The sequence below is a fragment of the Vipera ursinii genome (assembly GCF_947247035.1).
Source record: "Vipera ursinii genome assembly, chromosome: 2".
Lineage (NCBI taxonomy): Eukaryota > Metazoa > Chordata > Lepidosauria > Squamata > Viperidae > Vipera > Vipera ursinii.
The window spans coordinates 191,269,773-191,293,458 of NC_139513.1; the positions used below are offsets into that span (position 1 = coordinate 191,269,773).

The 23,686-nt window shown below is 39.4% G+C and overlaps 1 protein-coding gene across 3 annotated transcripts; it reads left to right on the forward strand.

The window, feature by feature from the left end:
• Positions 1-3,898: 3,898 nt before the first annotated feature.
• On the forward strand, positions 3,899-22,419 carry LPCAT3 (lysophosphatidylcholine acyltransferase 3). 3 transcript variants are annotated; one of them, XM_083355495.1, is made up of 14 exons: positions 3,899-4,131; positions 11,600-11,732; positions 12,340-12,447; positions 12,559-12,665; positions 12,849-12,942; positions 13,170-13,207; positions 15,818-15,996; positions 16,247-16,355; positions 17,327-17,413; positions 19,416-19,582; positions 20,395-20,542; positions 21,372-21,530; positions 21,630-21,756; positions 21,983-22,419. In XM_083355495.1, exons 2-13 carry the CDS (start codon positions 11,723-11,725, stop codon positions 21,744-21,746), a joined length of 1,323 nt encoding a protein of 440 aa, XP_083211621.1. In that variant the 5' UTR covers positions 3,899-4,131; positions 11,600-11,722; the 3' UTR covers positions 21,747-21,756; positions 21,983-22,419. The 3 variants fall into 3 exon arrangements, with proteins under 3 accessions (XP_083211621.1, XP_083211620.1, XP_083211622.1); XM_083355496.1 differs by lacking the exon at positions 3,899-4,131 and adding an exon at positions 5,272-5,287; XM_083355494.1 differs by lacking the exon at positions 11,600-11,732 and having other exon boundaries at positions 3,900-4,131.
• Positions 22,420-23,686: the final 1,267 nt, after the last annotated feature.

The following is a 23,686-nucleotide window of genomic DNA, read 5'->3' on the forward strand; positions in this document are numbered from 1 at the left end:
GACTGGGGTAGTTCAAACCCTGTTTCAGGCCTGAAAATCGCCATGTCACATTAAACTACTGGTGCTGTCTCAGAAATGTTGTGCCCAATCAGCAGTGGCAGTGAGTTCTGACATTTAAAACATCCCCTCCAAGGAGTACCCAACAGGGAGTTTGGACAAGAGAAAAGAAGTCACCATCATTGTCACGCCTACATGGTAAATGCAGCAGAGATGGTCTGTGGGTAGTGTAAAAGCTGTCTTGCTTGACTCACTTCTCAAAGCAGGGAGCTCAGTTGAAGTCAATGAGACAACGGCCTGATCTGATCTGTGTATTAGAACTTCAGAATGAGGGAATCAACACACTGGCTTTTCCACCCATCCTACAGGCCTATACTACTACTACTACTACTACTACTCTTTCAGACAAGGGAGTCTCCCCTTCTGCTTCCATGGATCTTCTCAAGGACACCCAAGCACAGCTAGGAGGCAGCAAGGTGAACCTTCTCAGGTTTAATGCTTTTGGAGTCTGACTCTTACCAGAGCCCCTACTTGTATAGTCCCTTCCTGTTGAGAGCCCTCAGAAAATTCAAGGAAGATAATTTCCCAAAGATTGGGCTGTAGCTTCCTACTGCTCTTCCTCTAGGAAAACTCAGGTTTTCAGGAGACAAACACCTCACTTCTCTTGCAACAGAGTGGGATTTTCTTACCTCCAGGTTAGGCTTTCGAAAACACTGAACAAACAGCCTGTCCTGCTGCTTCCAGACTGAATTAAATTAGAGGGGAGGTTGCACTAAGTTACAATGTGAAACATTTGGTTTTAGGTACTATATGAATAGTTGAACACAATAAATGAGTTCTTCAATAAATTATAATTTAAAAACCCTCATGACTTAATTGGAATGTATGAATGTGTATTAATACCTCACCAAAGTTCAAGATATTCAAAACTTACTGCTTAGAAATGGAAGCTGTTAGGCATATGGTTATAGCCTACCTGGTTGGGTTGGAAATATATAAACCATGATGTTATAACCTTAAGGTGCTAATTGGCCAATGGGTGTGTAAGTTTTTCCAACGGCCATAAGAGGGAGCTAGGAAGGTGGCTTCTCTCTCTCTCTTTGCTCTCATTGTTTTTGCTTTTTGGCTTACTACTGTGTTAAACCTTAGGAACTGTGTACTTGACCTTCAGACCGGTAAGAAGACATTGTATTTTGGATACTCTCTGAACTGTTGCTTTTGCTTATCTGTTGTTCTTCGTGTATGACCTGGATTGTTTATTCGGAGTGTGTTTTTGTTTTTACACCTAATAGTAAAGTATTTTTTTCTGTTTATCACAACTCAGTGTATCTGTGTGGTTACTGTGTGACTCTTACTATTCTCAGTACGCTTTTGCCTGTGTAGGTTCCTGATAACTCAAGGAGCACTTTGCTAACAGAAGCCATACAACAAGCCTTTCAAACATTGATTGTCTGCAGTGTTTAAACCTAGCCAACATGGAGGACATTACTAATATAATTAGGCTTTGCCCATATTCTTCAGCACAAGAGCTCATCTGATACCTGCAGGTAGTTGGAGGAGGTACATGAGGACTCTATATTTGCTTGCCCTGGTTACTTGGACTGTGTGGTGCCAGCTTCTACATAGAGAGCTACGACTTGATTAGCAGCTAAATGAAACATAATAGGTGACACAGCACGAGAGTGGTAAAATCATGTGTATAAAATCACGTCAGAAGGTTTTTCATCTCAAATGGCCTTTTTCAGACTCTGAGCATCCCAGTGACAGAATATTCGTATTGGACTTCATTCTCTCCCACTTTTCTCCTATCCTGCACGAGTGTCCCTTTTCCTCCGTTCTTTTTTGCCCAATAATTGGAAGTCTGTAGGGAAACAACAAACAACACATGCCATAATGTTTTGCTAGATTAGTTTTGCTACCCTGAATGAAATATAAATATATATATATAAGATTTGTCCCGTGTTTGGGGCCTAGCAAGGTATTCTAAAATACTTAACAAACACTTAACACATATCTCCCTTGCCTCTCAGCTAACAAAGCGAGAAAGAGCCTGTGGCCTAAGGGTTAGAACAATTGCCTAATGTGCAATCGGCCCAGGTTCGAATCTCAGAAGGGTATGGCTAACTGATGAGAACAAATGAGCCAGAAATGGCCATATTAGTCTCCCTTTAATTCTTTGTTAGCAATCCAAACAATTTACACAAATGTGAGCTGTCACTGTTGTGACTACAGCCTGTGGATGGGTTAGGCTGAAACAGGCAATAACTCTATCACCTGACTTATTGGCTTCCTACCTGGAGTTCCTACGGAGTTGTTCTGTTATCTGGGCCAAGTATCTATATTATGTACTATTATTTATGACAATGCTGTTTGACTATTTTTCCATTCTCCACTAAGTCCATTTTCACTGTGCCAGTTCCAGTTTTACAAGGAATATATATCATGTAATGTTTTAGGAATCTGTGTAAATCTGCTCCTTCTTGGCATCTCTCTGCCCTCCCCCCCCCTTCGCCAATTAAATCTGTGACTGATTTTGGCCACTGTACTATGAGAATGTCTTTAGGGCAGATACAGTAGCATCAAAATATTATACCATGTTCTGTCTTCAGTGTGGCAAATCTTACCTTCTGTTTCTCAGCTGGTATCTTCAAGGTGTAGGATTGCACCCTTAGGCAACCAATGTAAATAGTTTTGTTTAGATTTTGTGAAACTGTGTACTACTTTGTGTTTGCATAATCTATGGCAAATTCATTGTCTGATAAGTGTTTTTTACAAGCAATCAAAAAGCAGGAAATAAATATATTCTAAATTTTTCAAAATAAAATTAATTATCAAAGCATATTTTATTCCTTTATTACTAACATCTCTGTGGCTCTGTGCAGAGTAGCATCTACATAAACCCCAGAAGTAATCCAATTTAAATTTAATTTCCAATCCAGTGGCATATAAATTAAGTAAAATGTTTTGTAAAATATGTAATAAAAATTATTCAAATATAATTTAATATAACTTAATGTTGAATAATTGCTCTGTTTGATATGTTTATAAAGAATGCTAAATATTTTAATATTAAAAAAGTTTTTTTTTTAATTTTATACTCTTATAAAAACATCCAAGAATTTTTAAAAATGTCTATTTGGCTAATCCCCAAAATTTGATCCTTTACTTTTAAAGTAGTAGGATATGAGGGGAAATTGATCTATTCAGTTCTGCCTCCTTAATTAATTACAATATAATAAAATATATTGGTGGGGAAATCCACGCTCATATATGCCTATTCAATTTTGCAGGTAACAGGTATTGCATTCATTCCAAGGAAATACTTTTTAACAGTTAAGCATTCGTGTTTTTAAGGAATAAATTTGCATATGTACACAATAAAGAACAATTGAAGTGAGAAATACATGTTCACGCTGGAAGCCGGCCAAAGTCTTGCGCCTCTATTTGAATATTCATGAATAGGCGGAGTCTACTTTACTACTGACAGGTCTAGAACCACGAGAGGACCCTTCGGACCTCCTGCGGGGAAACACGCCCACTGTCTCTAGTCTGCCTCCTTATGTCCGACAGTAACCTCGGCAACACCTCCTCCTCCTGACCCCCTCCCTTTCTGGCTCTCTCCTGTCTTAGAACAGCCAATGAGAAGCTGAGAACCGCCTCACGCTCTGGACGCCACCCTTCCTTCCCAATAGAAATGGCTTCCCTCAACTCTCAACAAACTAAATGTCCCTTCACGTGTGCGCGTAAGGGAGGGGGGGTGTAAAAGAGGTGCGGCTAACCTTTGCCTCAGTTAAGCGTTGAAGTTCTTGCTCCACCCTTCAGCCACCTGTTAGCCAATGGAAGGTGGGAGCCGGGAGTCTTGAAACCAATCGGCGCGACGGGAAAGTCGGCAGGGGCGTGGCTTAGGTGCGGGGGCCGCCGCGGCGGTACTACTACCGCGGCTGGTAAACCGGGTTCGAAAGGGGTAACGGAGCGGGGTTCGGTCGGGCGGCCCGGCGGAGAAGATGGCGGAACAGCTTGGAAACGCCATCGCCGCCGAGGTGCGGCGCTGGCTGGGCACGAGCCTGGCCGACATAGCGAAGTCGTTGGGTAGTTCGGAACAGGCACTTCGGCTCATCGTCTCAATCTTTCTGGGTGAGTAGCGGGGAGGAGGAGGAGGAGGAGGAGGAGGGACGAGCGTTGCAGTGCGCGGCCACGAGGGAGAGAGATCGAGCCTGCCCCGGGATGCCTAAAAAGCCCCGCGACCCCTTTGCCTTTCAGGGTCAAATTGAGGCAGAGGTCGGGGTGGGCGACTGGGCTTCTTAACGCCCGTAGGGCGGCCCCCGTGAAACTGGATCGCGGCGGGCTGGGCGATCCTTCGTGCCTGATCTGACAGATGATCTCCTCCTGTACATACCTTTTTTTTTGCATTTATAGTCGTCCTTGTTGCCTTACAGATATCTGGTGTCAGTCCCAGGTTGTCATAAATCTCTGGAGCAACAAACTCTTCTGAATGACAGTTCTACACGAAGGAGGGGGCGGTAGGGCTCCTGTTCCTCTCTAAATGTTTGTGCACCAGAGGGAACCGGATAAACGAGCAGCCCTGTGTGACAGGTTGCTCCTGCTGATTCCTCGCCTTTATAAGGTCCCCAGGGATATCTGCATAAAAAGTGTGGGAGACAAGTCTTTAACATGTTAAGGACTCTGTTTTTCCTGTTTATCCTGGCTCTTAAAGGGTAAAGGGAAAGACTGTACTTCTCCCTGTCTGTGGTACTGCACTAGTTGCAATGCCCCGTTAAAATTTAGAATGGCAAACTCTGGAGAAAAAAAACAGCAAAGGAAAAGATAGCAAAACTATTTTGCAGTAATGGCAACTGTTTCACTCCAATTTCTGCTTAGACATTTCTTAAGCATACCTGAGCCTTTCTAGCTGCCTTTTGCATCAGTACTTAACAGCTGGCAATAGGAGCTTGCATGAGGAATTGTTTTTCTTAGGAGATGGTTAAATAGGTGGAATGAATGTGAATCGTTAGCTCATGACTTTGAGCTAAAGTTGGCAAAACTTTGAAATATTATGGCTTGTAGATGTTGGAGGGATGCATTATTTATGAAAAAGAAGATGACGACTGCTTGTGTTCTGTTTCAATTTGTTAATCTAAATTGTGAAAATGAACTCTAGGTCTGGGAATTTGAAAGTACCTCTGATGTTGAAACATAAGAAGGTGGTAATTATAGTTCCATATGTAACTACTGCTATATTGTGTTCTTACAAAACAGAAAGGAGTTTTATTTTTTATGAATGCTTGCACAAGTAAGAAAAAATACAGGTATCACTTGCTTACTTTAATTACCATTCAACCCTAGAAGTTATCCTTCTGTACGTTTTAGTCTAAGTTGACAACAGCAAGTCTAAATCTTTCTGATTTCAGTGAGAAATTCTGATTTTCTACAAAGAAAACCATATTATCAATTGCAAACATGATAATGTATGCCAGAGAACATTAAACCACAAGGATCCTGAGCTCAGTGACATGCATATACGTTTTGTTTGATCGCTGAAAATTCTTTATACCTAATGTGTTACCACTCAGTTGATATATTTGATTACTTTTGGGGGAAGGGAAACCAGATTTTTTTTGTTTCATTACTGTACTGCTTTCTCAGCTGAAAGCAGTATATTATCACTTAGGAGACCAGATACTGACAAAATCCAGCACATCTTGCCAATGGAATGCTATCCATTTGAGCTACATAGTTCTTTCTGTTCAAATTACAAGCCACTTGTAAAGGTAGAATGCACTTATTTATATATAAGATCTCAACATCTTACATCATCTTACATTATGTATAAGATCTCAACCTCTTACATCATCTCAAAATTCCAAAAGCGATTTGGTTTCATTGGTGGAACCAATAGTAATTAACTCTGTATCTCTGATAGAAATCTTGGCCTTTCCATCCAGAGAGTTCTTTCTCCTATAGTTAAAGGTACTTAGTTGTCTCCCAAACTTCTCTCTCTTTGTAATCTCTGCTAAGCTCATAGTAGAATGGCTTTAATTTAATGTACTTTTTCCAGTTTTTGAAGATCAGAGAGCACGCTTATCCAAGGATGTATTTGGGCTTACATTCACTGTTGCCATCAACCATTCATCTAAGGGCTTGTATGTTGAGGAGATGACTGTTGCTGCACCCTCTTCCATACTTCTGTATGTTCCTGTATCTCGGGGTGGTTATTTGAAGACAGCAGCAAGATGATTACTTTGCAAACCTGTGTGTTGGGAGTATTGCAAATTTGTAGATATTTTCTCATTTCAGATGTGTGCTTAATTAAGGCTTCCAAGGTGTGGTGTAAGATCTTCAAAACAGTCATGTTTGGAACATATATTCAGCACTGCAGCTTGCAAAGATTCTCAAATTTACATGGAATGGAAGTTTTTTTTTACCTTTTCACATTCGCTTTCCCATTGCTTAATTAATTCCCAAATTTCCTCTGGTAGCTTTTAAAGCACAAATTTAATACAAATAAATGACATATCTGATGTATGCTCAGTTCTAGCATCCTACCTATATGTCAGTTATCAAATAGTGTTAACATTCAGGTTTTGGGAATTCTTAGCTTATATATATTTTCTTGTTGGAATAGTAATATTGCTGTACCATTTGATGCTGTACTGAAAAAAGTTTGCTATGTTGCTATCAGAACTTACTTTTGTTCTGAAACCTGTTCCATATTCCATTTCTGAGAGAGAGAGAAAGAGAAATGTTCTGTAGTCCGCCAGGATCCCGCATCATACTACTCAGTCATGCCTCCTGTGATTGGCAGCATTTTATAATGCCTTAAGTATGGTGAAATCTTCTTTGTAGGCACTGGGATAGAAATGTTTGCATGCAAAGCATATGCTCTGTTACTCTGTTACTCTGAGTCCCTCGGGAGATAGGGCGGGATATAAATCCCATTAATGAATAAATAATAAAATACTTGTTAGGTGGTTCTTCGTAGAGAAATAACTGAAAGCCCCAAACCTCAGGCAGTCTGAGTTGACTAGATTACAGTAATGGAGATGATTTTGCACTTTTAATGTTAACATTGCGCTGTAGCAAAAATAGTGTGTTGATTGTTTGCAATGCTATTTGGAGGTAAGTATAACCTGAAGGGATAAGGTGTCAACATTTATTGACAAATAGAGAGCAATAATGAAAGAGCAATGGATAAAATTGTGCATACTTGGAATCAGAAAAAATCATCTTGACTCCATTGATATCTTCCCTTAGCTCCTGTTCATTTGTACAATAATAATTCATTTCAATGCAGTTTTCATGGAAGGAAGTTTCAAACAGTTTGGACCTGTTGCTAATAATTACAAACCTGTTGCTCAATTTCTACAATTGTTTATAGGACAAAAAATCCAAATAAAACAAAGGTGTATAAAACAAACAGGATAAAAAATTACGAAAGCAGAATAGCATTAGCAGAGATAAGCACTTTAGATTTAAATTAAAAAACTGAAAAATAAGAATGTATCTCTGAACTAAAGCATACATATATTGAACAAATAATACAGATTAAAGGAGACTTGTGAAGAAAATCTCCTCTGTTTGGAATATCATAATCCATGGTTTCTGCCTGTCAGTTTTGTTGGCCGAGAACAACAAGGGAAAAGCATCTTGCGAAGTTTTTAATGCACAAAAGCAAACTATGTATGCACTATTAACTAAATGTATATTCAAGGTGAACTATTATTTTTTACATTAGCCTAGACAATATATAAGGGACGCGGTGGCTCAGTGGGTTAGGACGCTGAGCTTGTTGATCAGAAGGTCGGCAGTTTGGCGGGTCGAATCCCGAGTGCCGCGTAACAGAGTGAGTGCCTGTTACTTGTCCCAGCTTCTGCCAACCTAGCAGTTTGAAAGCACGTAAAAATGCAAGTAGAAAAATAGGACCACTACGGTGGGAAGCTAACAGCGTTCTGTGCGCCTTTGGTGTCTAGTCATGCCGGCCACATGACCACGGAAACGTCCTCGGACAAGCGCTGGCTCTTCGGCTTTCAAATGGAGATGAGCACTGGCCCCTAGAGTTGGAAACGACTAGCACGCATGTGCGGGGGAACCTTTACCTTTAGACAATATATAATGTTTAGATTGACAATCTTACAAAGTTTACACGCTTTCATTTTAGCGCAGTTCCACATCAGCAGCTTTTAAAGAAGACTATACTTCCTACAGTTTATATAATTTTGGATTCTGAAAATCAGCATTTTTCTTTTGAAATTCTTTGCTTCTTTGGGTATGTAGACAAAATTTGGAGGTGTAAAAGAACATATGTGATGATCTTGCAAAAGATATGAGCATCGTGATTCACGCCATAATGTACAGAATGGTTGTGTGAACTTGGTCCTTAAAAATATACATTTGCCATTAGAATTGCTGGTTTATTAGAAAAAGGGGTACCGGTATGTATTTTCTAAGCCTGGCATTCTTCTGAGAAGCAGAAGAGAGAAATTGGTAAATACACATATGTAAATACATTGCACAGTATGCATTTGTTTTGTCCCAGTGCTGCTTTTGGGAATTGCATCTCAGATTTATAATCTTCATAAATGTATTTAAGCCAGAGATGTAAACAAATGCAAATCACAGGCAATGGATTGCTGTGTTTCTTTTTCTTTCAGTGCATTTTTATCATGCCCTTTCATTTTACGTAAATGTTCCCATGTTATTGAGCTATTTTAATAGTGCTGTGGAAAACTAGGCAAATCTGATGAGTTTAATTGATTCCCTCAAAAAAAATTTAAACCTGATATATATGGCAGCTTATAAGTAATATGGATTTGAGCCTTTGGAATTATTTGGAAGCTTTTTGAATTTAATTCTGCAAAATCTCCTAAAATTTCAAAAATAACTATAAATTGAGAGTGTCCTTTTGCAGGATTTTTGTGAGAAAGACGCTTGTAGAAGTTGTATATTTATTAATAACTGGATGTTAATATCATTCATGTATGCATGTGTGTATAAAACATGTATCCAGGAAGCTTGAGATGGGCATATTGATTCAGAGGGGGAGAAGAGTGTGAAATTCAGTTTATGATATTGCTTCTATATTATATGACAGCTGGATTACCGTATTGCCGGCATGACCTACTCTAGTGGACAGAAAAACATGTATTACAGAATGTGGCATGCTTTATTTTAAAAGCTCAGTTTGTGAAACTGCATGTATAACCAGTCAAAGAAAAAAAGTAGAAGTGAATTGTGGTGGCTTCTCTTGCAGCTTGGGAAAGATAAAGTATTTTATAAAGACATATAAAATATTAGTACACTAGGATAGATTATACAGTACTTTATATCTCTTTGTAAAACATAGGGAAATATTGTGATTAGAGAGACAAGATAACTGGGGACTATGACTTCTAAGGAAGTAACTCAGGAAATCCTTTTACAGTTCCAATAGAAACTTTCCTGTGGCTATTTTAGAGTGAAATTTAAATTTATTCTGCTTATTTGAAACAGGAGCTTGCGCTATTTGTGCTGAGGTGCATTGCAGCTCTATAAAGCTCTAGTTATCACATCAGTATAGAAGGCAGGAAAGGAAGTAAGGGGTTTTGTACATATCGATAGAGGGTCAAAACAAAGTTTATTAACTGTTTCTTCCTGAGTTCTGTTACTCTTAATATTTGAAGTCACTCATAACGTTTGAATGATTATTTTCCCCATTTTCTAATAATCAGTTTAGGGAGATTTGGATACATAAAACTTATTTAAACATATTTTACTATAGAAAGCTATAATTACTGTGGTTTCCATTATGATGGAAAATATATATATGGTATACTTCTCCCAATACATTTTGAAGAAAACCTTCTTCAGGGGAATTGTGCTTATAAAAATGGCATTCATAGCATGAGTCTACAGGTAGTCCTCAACTTACAACAGTTTATTTAGTGGCTGTTCAAAGTTAAAACGGCACTGGAAAAAGTGACATGGACTGTTTTTCCACACTAACAGCTGTTGCAGGATCCCCATGGTCACATGATCAAAATCCAGTCACTTGGAAACTGACTCATATTTATGATGGTTCCAGTGTCCCAGAGTCATGTGATCACTTTTTAACGACTCTCTGACAAGCAAAAACTGAGAAGCCAGATTCACTTAACAAATGTGGCAAGAAAAGTTTTTACATGGGGCAAACTAACTTAACAAATGTCTTGCTTAGCAACAGAAATTTTGGGCTCGATTGTGGTCATACATCAAGGACTACCTGTACTCAAAGAAATCAAATCAAATAAATTTTCTTTTCTATCCATTTGGTTTTCCATACATTTTCTCTTCGTCTCCAGTGTGACCTCTGCAGATATTTTCCTTGTGTATCTGCCAAGCTTACTGTCCTGTCTGAGTTTTAAGTTTTCTTAAGGTTGTTCTGAGGAGTTAAAATCACAGGGAAGAGGAGGGATATTTTACCCAAGAGATGTATGTTCATAAGAAGAAGAGAGAAAAAGAGAAGTGGCTTGTTTGGGTTAATATAGTATTTAACTTGAATTTTTAAACTTACTTGGGGTTTTTTGCCTGATTCTGATACAGTAAATGTTTTTTACACTTTTACAAAATTGAGGGTAGTTTTTGCTAATTTGTCTTCTGTGATGATTTATTAGTGATTTATTACTATAATTGTCAGTCATTGTGTAGAGACTTATTAATACTTACCTTTGGTATGTCTGGACAGTCTATGTATGTTTATACATTTGTTCACAGCTTCATTTGTCTATATCTGTATATGTTCAAAATATTTGTTTAAAAAATACCCTAAATGTCCATTGTATTATCTGATGTAGTATTTCTCTTTTACTAGTTTTAATTCATTCATTGCATAGTGTTGTACACTTAATGTTAGTTCCCTGTTTACTGGGATCTCTTGCTAATGGCAAGGACCGTGTTTTAATATCTACAGAGTATAGGTTTTTTATATAAAATTCATTTTTGTGTGTGTTAGGAGCAGCAATTTAATGTCCTTGTTCTTTATATAGAAAAGGGTCTTGAGGGTCTTAAGTAGTACTATAACTATATTAAGTACAAACAAAATGTCACAACAGTGAGCAGGTTTTTAGGTTGTCAAGAATTAACTAGCTAAATAATAGATGAAGCAAGGTGCAGAGAACAAAAAATGGCTGGATGTTAAAGCCATGGGTCTGCATCAATTGGTCCTGATCTAAGGATGAAATACAGGAGAGGATATGTCTTTATTACAGATTTTTCTATTTTAGAGTCCGTTAAATGTGCTGGACTACAGTTCCAACCATCCTCAGCCACCATAAGGAAGACTGATTACGGATGAAGGAAATTGTAGACCAATACATCTGGAGAATATTATGTTTGTGAAGGCTGTTTCTCCAAGTACCATGCAGATTTCAACTTCTATGGATTATTGATATTCAAACATTTAAATTGGGTGATTGGCAGAATGTAACATTCACAGTTTCCTTGGTTATTAGAAATTCACAGCTGAATATTTTTTTCCAAGTGTAAATAAGAAAAACTATGTATCTAGTGGTGTTACAAGGCTTCTGTATTTGCTTCTACTGCAGTGAAAAGTTAACAACTGAAAACATTTGTTTCCAATTTTATACGATAGCTTTATATCTTGGAGCAGAACTGCTGCCATTATAAATACAGATGCAGAGTCAGTCAAAAAGGACTCCGATGCCTATACACTCAAAGAATGAGGAACCGAGAGGGTGAACTTGAAATCTAGTACATGAGGGCAGGTACATTGTTGCCTTTACTGAAACTTGGGGGGATGAAACCCATGCCTGGAACACACTACTAGAATGATTTAAATTGTTCAGAAGAAACAAAACCTAACAAGAAAAGGTTAAACAACCATTTGTCCAGAATGGTATAGGTTTCCTTCTCAGGCTTGGGTTGGACTAGAAGACTTCCAGGGTCCCTTCCAATCCTGTTATTCTATGTTCTATGGCTCATATTGTGTTCATTTAAGACTTCACAGTTCTCTATTACATAAATGGATCTTAGCCTCACTCTAGCACTGTTGCTTCCTCTGACTATTATTTCTGAAAACTGATCAGAGTTATATACCATATTGATAAACGTGATGATAAACTCTTGAAAGGCTTATTGAATAAACCTCTCATATTTTTTTTTAATCTCGATGTTATTTCCAAAAAAGCAACCTCCAAATTTTTTAAGGTCAGTTTACTCGTTTTACAACCTACTGTTCCCCTAAAGCTATCACTATTTTCTATCAAAAAGTGGCCTACACCTTGGACAGAAGTGCAGAAAACAAGAATATATATAATATAGTTTGTGAAGTACAGAAGTGCTGTATTGATTTCAGTTGTTTTCTCTCTTTAGGATACCCCTTTGCCTTGTTCCAACGCTACTTCCTTTTCCAGAAAAGTGACTACCTCATTCACATCTATAATACAATAATAGGACTTTCACTTGCCTACTTCAACTTTGGTAAGAGAGCTGACAAGACTGCCCTACTAGTGAGCACTGGGAAGGTCTCTGGGAGGGTGTGCAATGCTGCTTGTCTATACGGTTTGTAATCATTCCTATTTACTTTCTTAGGGCCACAGGTCTGTCACTCTCTCATATGTGTCTTCGTACAGTTTCTCATCTTGAGGCTCATGGGTCGCACAGTCACTGCCATTGTCACCACCTTCTGCTTTCAGATGGTAAACGTTTATTTAAACTTACTTGCCACCCAATTCCAATGAACATACTTCCTCCCTTCATGCTTTTCTGTGGAATTTTGATTTTGTCTGGGTCTGATGGGTTCAGCAAATACTATGAGGAAATTTCAAGCAGAGAAAATAGAATCTGTGCAATAGCATGTGATTTTAGCTAATGTTTTTCAGACGTATTTGATGGCTGGCTATTATTTCACGGCCACAGAGCACTATGACATCAAATGGACCATGCCACATTGTGTCTTGACTCTAAAGATGATTGGTAAGTAATTCCATTCCATGCAGTTCCACCTGGTCCCTTTATATTCACTCTTGTGGTTTAAATTTATTGCCTTGGAGAGTTCTTGTATCTTTAAAAACCATAATTGACAACTCACACCCAGACGTTTCTTAGCTCAGCTGTGGCTAGATCCATAGCAGTTCTATATTGGCTGCCCCCAAAGTATTCAATAGGCATATTTCTTGTTTGATAATGTATATTTTTTGTAGGTTTGGTTATTGATTACTATGAAGGCAGGAAGGAAGAGGTGAGTAGAACCAGTTTTTTTTCCCCACCCTTATTCTTTAATCATGAACTGGAATCATAAGAGAAATTGAAAACACTTCTGTGACTCATACCAGATCACCTGTGATTGTAAAGACATTCCCAGAATATTCTTTATAAGAGAAATCATCAAACATTTACATTGAGATTTCAAAATAAAATTAGATACTTAGTGGAAATTCACAATAAAGGAGAAAGAGATCTAGATAGCTGTTAAGCTGGTGAGCAGACTTAAATCTCTTTAGTTGCAAACTGAGGGCCTAAAATTATGTGTTTATTAAGAGAATAGAACTTACAGGCATTTGCTTTTATTGCACCATCTTTCAAAAAGAAGTGAAAAGGAACATTCCTACATCTCACAGATCTTAGATAGTGACACCCTAATGCCTTCATTTAAACAGTGCAAACTTCCTTTATCGTGAACATTTTTTTTGCTTCCATTAAATGTTCGTGGAAGATTAAAGCAAAAAAGAACATGGCATCATTGAGCCATTAGAAAAATCATTGTATTCCATTTAGATGAAGATTTACAAATAAGACCCAAGAGGGTAGTCTTATGAACTTCAGTGTTAGTTCACCAGATTTGGTCCACCAACTCTTCTGCATTAAAGACAATAGTATTACTACTGACCTTAAAAAACATAAGGTGAAAGCTTCCAAGGTAGAGGCTAACAATTTATTTGAATAGTTATAAGCATTCAGGCTTATCCATGCATCAAACTAAAATTAAAGAAAGGTTGAGATTTTTGTTTGTGTGTAGCTAAAACTGTTATTGTACTACATTCATTCCTAAGTGGAAGTGAATGATCCTGCAGGCATGCAACCTGGATGTTTCTCAGAGTAAGTACAGAGTTATTTAAAATATAACAAAGGTTTTTCATGGGAATATTGGAGGCAAAATATTAAGATAAAGTCTCCATATTTGTAAAATTATTTATTTCATTTGTTTACTAGCCTGTTTTGCTGCTTCATTCAAGCTAACTCTACTGTATGAATACAAATTCCAGCAGCTAAACTTCCCATTGATCCCATTGTATGCAATACACTCAGAGCCCTTCTTGGCAGACACTGGAACAAATTTAAATGGGCAGTCTCTGAAATCCTAAATTTGAAGATAATGGAATTGCTGCTAATTCTGTCAAAACCAAATTAGGCAGCCATACCGTACGTACAGAGGACAAATTATAGCAAAATAGGAAAATCCATTACTTGGGCAGTACAGGTAGTCCTCAGCTTACAACATTTGAGGACTACCTGTCCTCAAATGGCAGTGAAAACGTGACCAATAATCATTTTTCACACTTATGACTATTGCAGCATCCCCGTGGTCATGAGATCAAAATTCAGATGCTTGGCCACTGACTCATAGTTAGCTGCCAGGTTGTGGTGTCCTGGGATCATGTGATCATCTTTTGGGACCTTCTGACAAGCAAAGTCAATGGGGAAGCCAGATTCACTTAACAGCCGTGTTACTAACTTAACATCTGCAGTGATTCACTCAACAACTGTGGCAAGAAAGGTCACAAAAGGGGGCAAAACTCACTTAACAGCTGTCTTGCTTAGCAACACAAAGCGTTGTGGTCATAAGTCGAGGCCCACCTGTAAGTTGCTTCAGAGCGATGGAAGTGGGCTTCCTCCACATGTTGAGAAAAGAAAACGTGAAATAGCAAACTCGATGTTCAATCTAATGCTTTTTTCCCCTCCTTTTCTGATTTTTAACTGTTTAGCCTTGTTACATGTTTTTTTTTTAAACCCCAGATTTTACAATTATTCTTTAAAAGATTGTTGGCTTGGTGAGAGTACTGCAATTCGGATACATTATTTTGAATATTTTACAACGCTTAGATTAATTTTCTACCAGCTTGTCCTCAAAGTCTCTGGATAAAGACTACAAATAGCAGTGAGGTGGCTTAAGAAGAACACAATATAGAAAATTAGTGTGAGTTCTCTCTGCTGACATCCGTAGCTTCCTGGCAGCTTGGTGCCAGGACAATGGAAGGGAATCTGTTTCTGTAGGGAAGTGGGTTTTTTTTACTAATTTGGAACATGTGGCTTGTTAAATTGTTACAAGCACAGTAAAAAGCTTGAAAAGTGATATTGGTAACCTTCCCACATGCTGCAACCTTCAGCTTATCATGGGTTCTGCTGTGGTTGTCTCCACCTCTGGTATCTGTACCAAAGAATAAACTGATTAAAAACTCCGTAATTGGCAAGCACTTGAAATGCTTATTGCATCAAGGATGTAACAGGAAAGGATTTTTTTTTCCATCTTATTTTAAATTTTACAACCATATATTTGTACAATTTCTACTACTGTACACTAATAATGCAACAGTATTCTGCTTATGTTTTATATACCACTTCTCTTTAAAAGAGATCTTGAAGCAGCTTAAAACAACATTCAAAATGATTAAAGAATCGTGGGGGGTTTTTTCCCCCCATCAATTGTTTTTATTTAGGCCAAGCAGTTGAAATTCTGAACTCTTGAGTAAAGTCTAGGTATAAAAAACTAGGTTCTTTTGAGAGTCAAAACCTTACAGGAAAAGTTTCGCCTAGGAGTGCTAATGTTGGTGTTTTTCTTATTACGGTGCAGGAATCCCTAGCCCCTGACCAAAAACAGTTTGCTGTCCGGGGAGTTCCTACTTTGCTTGAGGTCTCTGGCTTCGCCTATTTCTATGGTGCCTTCATGGTGGGCCCCCAATTCTCCATGACACGATATTACAAGTTGGTAAAGGGTGAGCTGACTGATGTTCCAGGCCAAAGACCCAACAGGTAAACCTCCAGGCTGTGGCCCCTACAAACCAACTGCCAAAGTCTCCCTCCTTAAGGATACATCTGTGCAGCTCCCAAACTTGCCCAACGTTGTTAATACTATTTGCATTGGGAGCCATTTGGGGATTCTCACTTCTTTTGGTCGTGAAATGCTGGTGTGATGTGAACCACTTTAGCCAAAACACACATTCCCTTTGTTTCTCGAAGTACGACACCAGAGGGAGTCTGAATTTTCTGGCATTTGTTATAGCTTTGTTCCTGCTCTTAAACGTCTACTTCTGGGCACTTCCTTCATGATAATCTATACTGTGGCATCACCTTATATTGATGAGGAATATCTTGTCTCTGATGATTACATGGTAAGTAGTGCTAAAGGCTTCTATAACTTCATATTAAGGAGAATAAAATAAAAAAAATAGAAATAGCGTTTGGCTACATTAGGGTAACAGTTTAGCTCACCAGAAACTTTATAACGATTGTCTTTTGAATAGCAACCTATAGTTCTCTGATCTAGTCTTTTTAAATTTTGTCTCGCCCAGATGCGCTGAATTTAAATTCCCAGAATTTTAGATGAAAATAAGATTTGAAATTCAACCAATCTAGAGGGCATTAGATTGAACAGCTTGATTTTAGTCATCTGCTAGTACAAATGAAACAGTATCCCTTGTTCTAAAACAACACCAGAAAAACCCATCAAGTATCAGTTTTCTTTACCAATGTTTTTTTCCCTCACTATTTGTTTTATTCAATTTTTTTATAAGTGATACATTGAGTAGTATCTTTTGATGAAGGAAAGCAATGCCCATGTATCGCTAATATCTACTATAAACCCACTTCATGAGTTCCCCGAGTCAAATTCTCAAATGTTCTCTGTGGAAATGCATGCACTCAGTGCTTTGATTTACACATCCTAACAATTTCTTAATAGTTCACATTTTGCCTGCCATGGGTTTTTTTTTTGTATGCTGTTCCAAAATTTGAGACCAGGAAAGCTATTTCTGAAAGTGCCCTATTTGAGGTTCTGAGGTTGGGCTTATTTGTATCTAAAATGAACCCTGTGATTAAATGCTGGAGTATTAAAAACACATTTGCTCCTTCTGGATTTTAAGAAATAACATGTTTTTTTGTATTTACTATGTAATTTTATTTTGATTTTTCAAAATGTCTCTAAATATAAAATACTTTTATGATTGGTTTATGATATTCAACTGCATTTTTTATAGTATAAGCCACCTTGGAAAAATAAAATGGTTAGTGATAGGAATTTATACAATATTTTTTTTTGCTACTGACACTAATCTCATCTTACAAATGTGCTCTTATAATGCAGAAACAGTCCTTCTGGTTTCGCTGTTTTTATATATTGATCTGGGGCAAGATAATGCTTTACAAGTACGTTACCTGTTGGCTAGTGACGGTAAGCCTGGATGTTGGCCAGTTTATTTCCTTTGTTTGGGGCCACCTTTGTTTTGACAAGGACCAATCCAGCTACTAAAACAATAATATATATAAATAGAAAAATAGATTTAAAAAAGTAACCAGAACGTGGAACTGTTAATCTTCAAAGGCCCTCGCAAGACAGATGCATCTTTACAGAGAGTGCGTGAAGGCCAAACACAGTTCCCAGGTGATATTTAGGTCTCTGTTACTTGGGCAGGTGAGGCAGTTCTGGGTTATCTAATCTATTCAGTAGTTTAAAAATTAACATCAATCCTTTAAACTGTATCCGGAAAGCAATTTGGATTTAGTGCAGATCTTGTACCAGTATATATCATCCAGGCACTTTTCAAGATTACTCCCACATAGAATCTGTTATAATAGTAGTTCAGGCTGTCACTAAGATGGGGTAGCTAAATGTGACTTCAGGAAGCATTGTAGCTGATGGGTTTACTTAAATTGTTCATATCTATGCTCCTCACCACAGCTGCCGCATGTGAATCCAGATCAAGCTGGAAATCTCTTCTTTCAGGGAGACAAGCTGAATCTACTCTTTAGACCACTTCATTAGTAATTAACACTGGATTTAATTTTAGATTGTTCTTCATCTAGCCCAGACATGTCAAACACAAGGCCCGGGGCCCAGATCTGGCCCGCGAAGTGGTTTCATGTGGCCCGCGAAGCCATCCTGGAAACAGTGAGGGAACGGCCCCCGCTGCCTTGCCTCTGGCCCAGGCCGGCCAGGAGCCAACGTACAATTTTGTGGTGGTCATCTATGCTGAAACGCAGTCAGTCTTAGCTCCACAAGGCCATCTGGAAACAGCAAGGGATCGGCCCGTGCCGTGTCAGCACTGCCCCCTCGGTGGACGCTGGGGAGGTATCACCCTTTGTGAGGAATGAAGAAATGCACCATCGCCTGAAAGTGGCCAGCACATGGCCCTGCCTACTTCAGGCAGGCTAGGGGCTGGGCAGTGTTGTGCTTCTCTTCAGATTTGTGCCACCCGGCTCAGCCTCTCGGCGCTGTGAGGAGAGGGCCATGTGCTGGCCACTTCCAGGCGATGGTACATTTCTTCATTCCTCACGAAGGATGCCACTTCCCCAGTTGCGTTTCTTGCCTGTTTTTCTCCCTCCCCCATCTCAAATATTTTCCCACCACTCTTAGGAAGGAAGGGAAGGAAGGAAGGAAGGAAGGAAGGAAGGAAGGAAGGAAGGAAGGAAGGAAGGAAGGAGAAGGAGGGTCTGAGGCAAGTCCTGCCTTAGTCCTTCCCTGCTGCCCTTTCACCATCCCCTTGCCCCCTCCTCCTGGCCTAACCTGGGTGGTCTCCCATCCTATTGCTAAGGAAGCTTTGGAAACAAAGCCAGTTCTCCTCACATGGAGAGGGAGTGGGCCTCCCTCTTGACGTTGCCCTCATACACATCATGAGTAACCTGGCTAAGGAGAGCAAGCACAGCAGCTGGGCGCCCCCTTGGGGAAGTGGGGCTGGGCTTAGTGCTGTGGGTGCTTGAGGGCTAGGCTGGGCATTTGACCTCCGCATCACCGTCCAGCCTCCCCCCCGGCATGGCCTGAGAGGAACAGTGAGGCTCCTCCGGTGGACCATACCTCGGCACTTGCCCCGGTCCCATCTCCTTCTGCCAGAGACCCTCACATTTGTCCCACTCCTGCCCAGGCCCCCATAGGCACCCTTGACGTGAACAATGTAGAGCTGGCCATGCCCACCCAGTAGATCACACGCACTAAAGCCACGCCCAACCAGTAGGCCACGCCCACCCTGGCCCCACCCGCCCGGCCCCTCAAGGGTAACTGCAATGCTGATGCGGCCCTCAATGAAATTGAGTTTGACACCCCTGATCTAGCCCATTATTGTGTCTAGCCACTAATCTAGGGCATTGAATATGGCCCTGCAAATCTGTTTTCTAATTAGGTTAGATAGAATAATACTTAATTGGCATAACTTGATAATCCTATGTTATTTTCATTCCAGGAAGGAGTTTGCATCTTAACTGGGCTAGGCTACAGTGGAAGGGATGAAAAGGGGTTACCACAGTGGGATGCTTGTGCCAACATGAAAATCTGGATGTTCGAGACAACTCCTTATTTTACAGGAACCATTGCCTCCTTCAATACTAACACCAACAATTGGATAGCCCGGTGAGCATAACTTGGCTGTTTTCTGCAGAACAGTTGGAGTCAGTTGGAGAGTAAGAGTGGAATAGGAATGGGGATGGGATTATATTTGGGGAGATTAGCTGATTTTTGTGTGCAAGGGCTAAGATCTGAGTGAACAATTTGCAGCTCCCACAGCGTTTTTGACCACTACTGCAGAACATCAGCTGCAGGTCTCTCGGAGAGTTTGAGCAATAGAATGCATAAAAACAAAAACAGAGAAAACTCCCAAACTCAATAATGTGGTATTACTCTATCTTCTTACATCATTACCCAACCTGCTGTAGTTCGCTGAAAAATGTTAAGCCTTCCAAGATTGCTGTTTGGCTTGAAAAGCAGAGGATTTACAGCCGGAGGCTAAGAGAATTGGGCTACTCAATGCCTAAAATGGGAGTATTAAATACTGTTGCCTTGTTCCATGATGAAAGGAATGCAGCTGTACAGTAGCTGCCTTCCACTTCCACACACACACACAAAATTACTCTAGGAATTATTTTGACTTAAGAGTAAGGAGCTATTCAGAGCACTGAAACAGTAGCTCTGATTTCTGGTACTCCCAGTGAGGGGCTTTTATATCGTATTTGGAAGTTTTAGTAAGCATCACTTGTATCCTCTCATCATTCAAAGCTAGAGCCTGCTGACTTTTAATACTTGCTCTTTATGTTGAACAGCCTGAAGTTAAAAGAAAAATAAAATGTTGGCAATTTCTTGGATGGCTTTGTTAAGTGTTTTTTTTCTGGAGAAACAAAGTAATTACGTTGACGCTTGCCCTGACAATATTACATTTCCATTCCTAGCTATATGTACAAACGCCTGAAATTCCTAGGAAACAAGTTACTATCGCAAGCTTTATCTTTGCTTTTCCTGGCTGTCTGGCATGGGCTACACTGTGGGTATCTAGTTTGCTTCCAAATGGAGTTCCTGATTGTCACAGTGGAGAGGCAGGTGAGGACCTTTTTAAAGTGTTACCTTAGATAATATTTAACATCTGGATCTGCTTTTTAAAAAGCAGACAGATTGAGTGAATTATAGATCAAGTGACAAAATTGTACTGAGGCATCCACGGGCACAAGAAATAACAGCCAGACTGATAAAACCAGCCAAGTCCTACTTGTTTTCTACATGCAGCACTGCATTTATGCTCAAAGGGAATGGAACCTGTAGCGGGACACTGCTTTCATTCTAGCGAAAGGAGCGAGATCAGACACCCCTAAAGCTGTATTTGGTTCATTCACAGTTCATTGAATCGGGTGGTTTCAGATTACATTTTAGCACGTGGATGGATCCAGCAATTATCACAATGTGGCAAGGACTTTTAAATACTTGGAAGTTGCTTTTGAGGTTCCTCAGCAACACTTTTGTGTTAAGTTGAATTCTTCTCAAGAGAATGAAATAAAATGTCAAGTCTGTGCATTTCAGTGTGCTGAAGACGTTAGTAAATGTAAATCCATGAAGGAAAAGAAATCAGAGAAATGCAGATTACATTCTTTGTAGTGGTTCACAGTTGCAACACATTGGCATAGGGAAACAGTCTCTTGATGAACCCAGGACAGTTTGAAGCTGAGCAGTTTGAGGCTGATTGGCAACTTGTGATAATTTATTGAAATACCAAACGATTGTTGAAGCACCTGCTGCTCTAGTGAGATGGCAATAAGCTCACTGAAGAGATTTTTCTGGGAGGAAGGAAAGTAAAAATGGGCAAGCAGCACAGAGCCATGTTTTGCTTGTTCATCTGTAAGCTTAAAGCTCATTATGGTTTGTTTTTTAATTACAGGCTATTAGACTGGTAGAAGACAGCCCGTTTCTGTCTGCCTTGGCTTCAAACATCCTCTTGAGGCCCTTCTTCTATGTGATTCAGCAAACTATTCACTGGATGTTCATGGGATATTCTCTAGTACCATTTTGCCTCTTTAGCTTGGAAAAGTGGATTAAGGTACCCAAAAGAGCCAGATTCTCTGGAAGAGGGCATTTCCCCTCTACTTACTGGCAGAAGAAAGACATAGCACACTGACTTCCTCATCCTCTTTTGCAGGTGTACACGTCTATTTATTTCGTAGGCCATGTGTTATTCTTCACGCTGCTGTTTACGTTGCCTTATCTTCGGAAAATATTTGTGCCACGAAAGGAAAAGTTAAAGAAAACTAAGTAACGGCCAAAAGGTGAGAGAACTATTCCCAAGTAGTCACTAGAGCAGCGTTTCCCAACCTTAGGAACTTGAAGATGCGTGGACTTCAACTCCCAGAATTCCCCAGCCAGCATAGCTGGCTGGGGAATTCTGGGAGTTGAAGTCCACGCATCTTCAAGTTCCTAAGGTTGGGAAATGCTGCACTAGAGCATAGTGGTTTTGGATGACATCTAGTTGATTTATTTTGCTTTTCTTTTCAGATTGTACCGTGTGTGCATTTATTACAGGATGGTTAAAGCGTCACCTGCCAAATTTGCTGTGGACAAACTGTATTACAGTGACCAGGGGTGAAAGAGCACAGGGGTTAAGACCCCAAACCGAGGGGAACAGGCTGCAGACTTCTGTACCCTTTCTACAGATTGCCTTATCTCAACTTCTCCCCAGACACTTCCATCTCTGCAGTGTCAGATGATTGTAAAGCACTTGATCCAGCCACCGTCTAGGAATGGAGCATCTGCCTGACTTTTTTACCTTCCAATTCCACTCGATAAAATTGGTCCAAGTTGCTTTTTCACTCATGCTTCAGCTGCTTTTTTCCCCACCGGATTTTGGAACCGGTACTATTTTTCTATTCTTACTAGTGTTATTTGTGGCTTATGGCAAAGAATGAGGAACATGGTTAAATATGGCATACTGATTCTTCAGAGATTGACCTTTTCTCCTGTGTACACATGGTTACCCACTTCACACCTTGTTCTTGTGCCTTTAATGATGTGCACCACGGCAACTGCGTACACTTTTTATACAGGCAGTTGCTTATATACAATAGCAATCCTGGCACAGTTTCAGCAGTGGTGAGTACACTTCAGCCAAAGTGTTTGCTCAGATAATTCTATAGTCACAGGAATAGTCACAGGAATCTTGTCAATTTGGCTATCACTGGGACTAGGTGAGGCTACCTCTGGAAACGGTGATGGTGTTGCTGTTATTCAGTGGTCTCTAAGTAGCCTCCAAAACTGTTTATTCAATTGACTTGCTATAGTTCATGGAGATACAGGGAAATATTTTTTTTAGATTGGAGATACAGATGAAATGACTGTCAAGGAGACTTGGCGGTTATGTGCGGCTGTCATGGCAAAAGCATAGGTAATCACAAAGGAAAATTAGTCTCCAGGAAGTTTTCTGTAATCCAGAGGAAACTTTAAAGGGCCTAAAAATACTGATATAAACAAATAAGATGGTAGAAGTTAGCTTTGTGCCATACCAGTTTCTTATTTATGTTTTGATTAAAATAATTTTGGGGAGGAAAAAAAGGTGGAGTGGGGAACCTGGTGGACATGTACAGTAGTGGCCAAAATTGTGGAAACCTTTTGGGAAAAGTGTATTTTTTGAGGTTTGATGGCTAATAACACCACTTGGGGGGGCAGTAGTACCATAAAATTATGTATCAATGGAAAGATAATTTAATCAAGAATGTAATACAAGTTACAAAGTTTGTTCAATTATCTGTACTGCATTCTATGAAAAGTTATAGCCAAATAACCAGAAAAAAGAAGCACAACTTGCTTAGGTTGATATCAGGTAGCTTTCCTTCATCTGATTGTAGCCAATGAGCATGAGTGTTTAGAGAGCCAATCAGCTGTCTTGTTTTGGCAATGAGCCAATTGGATCACAGTAGGATTCAGTTATTGATGTCATGTATTGAAGCTGAGAGGAGGACATTTGTCAGTGTGTTATGTGATCACTATCAAGTTGGTTGGGTTTTTTGTGTTCTTTCATTTAGTGAGCTTGTAAAACGTAATAAAATAAAAGCAATGGTGCAAAGAGTTGACTGGTTGCCCAAAAAGCAATGTAAAATAGTATTATTAAGTGAACAAGGCTACAGTTATAAAGAAATTAGAAGAAAAATTGGTGGAAACTTAACCAAAGGTGGCATTTCTACTGTACACTTTTCCCAAAAGGTT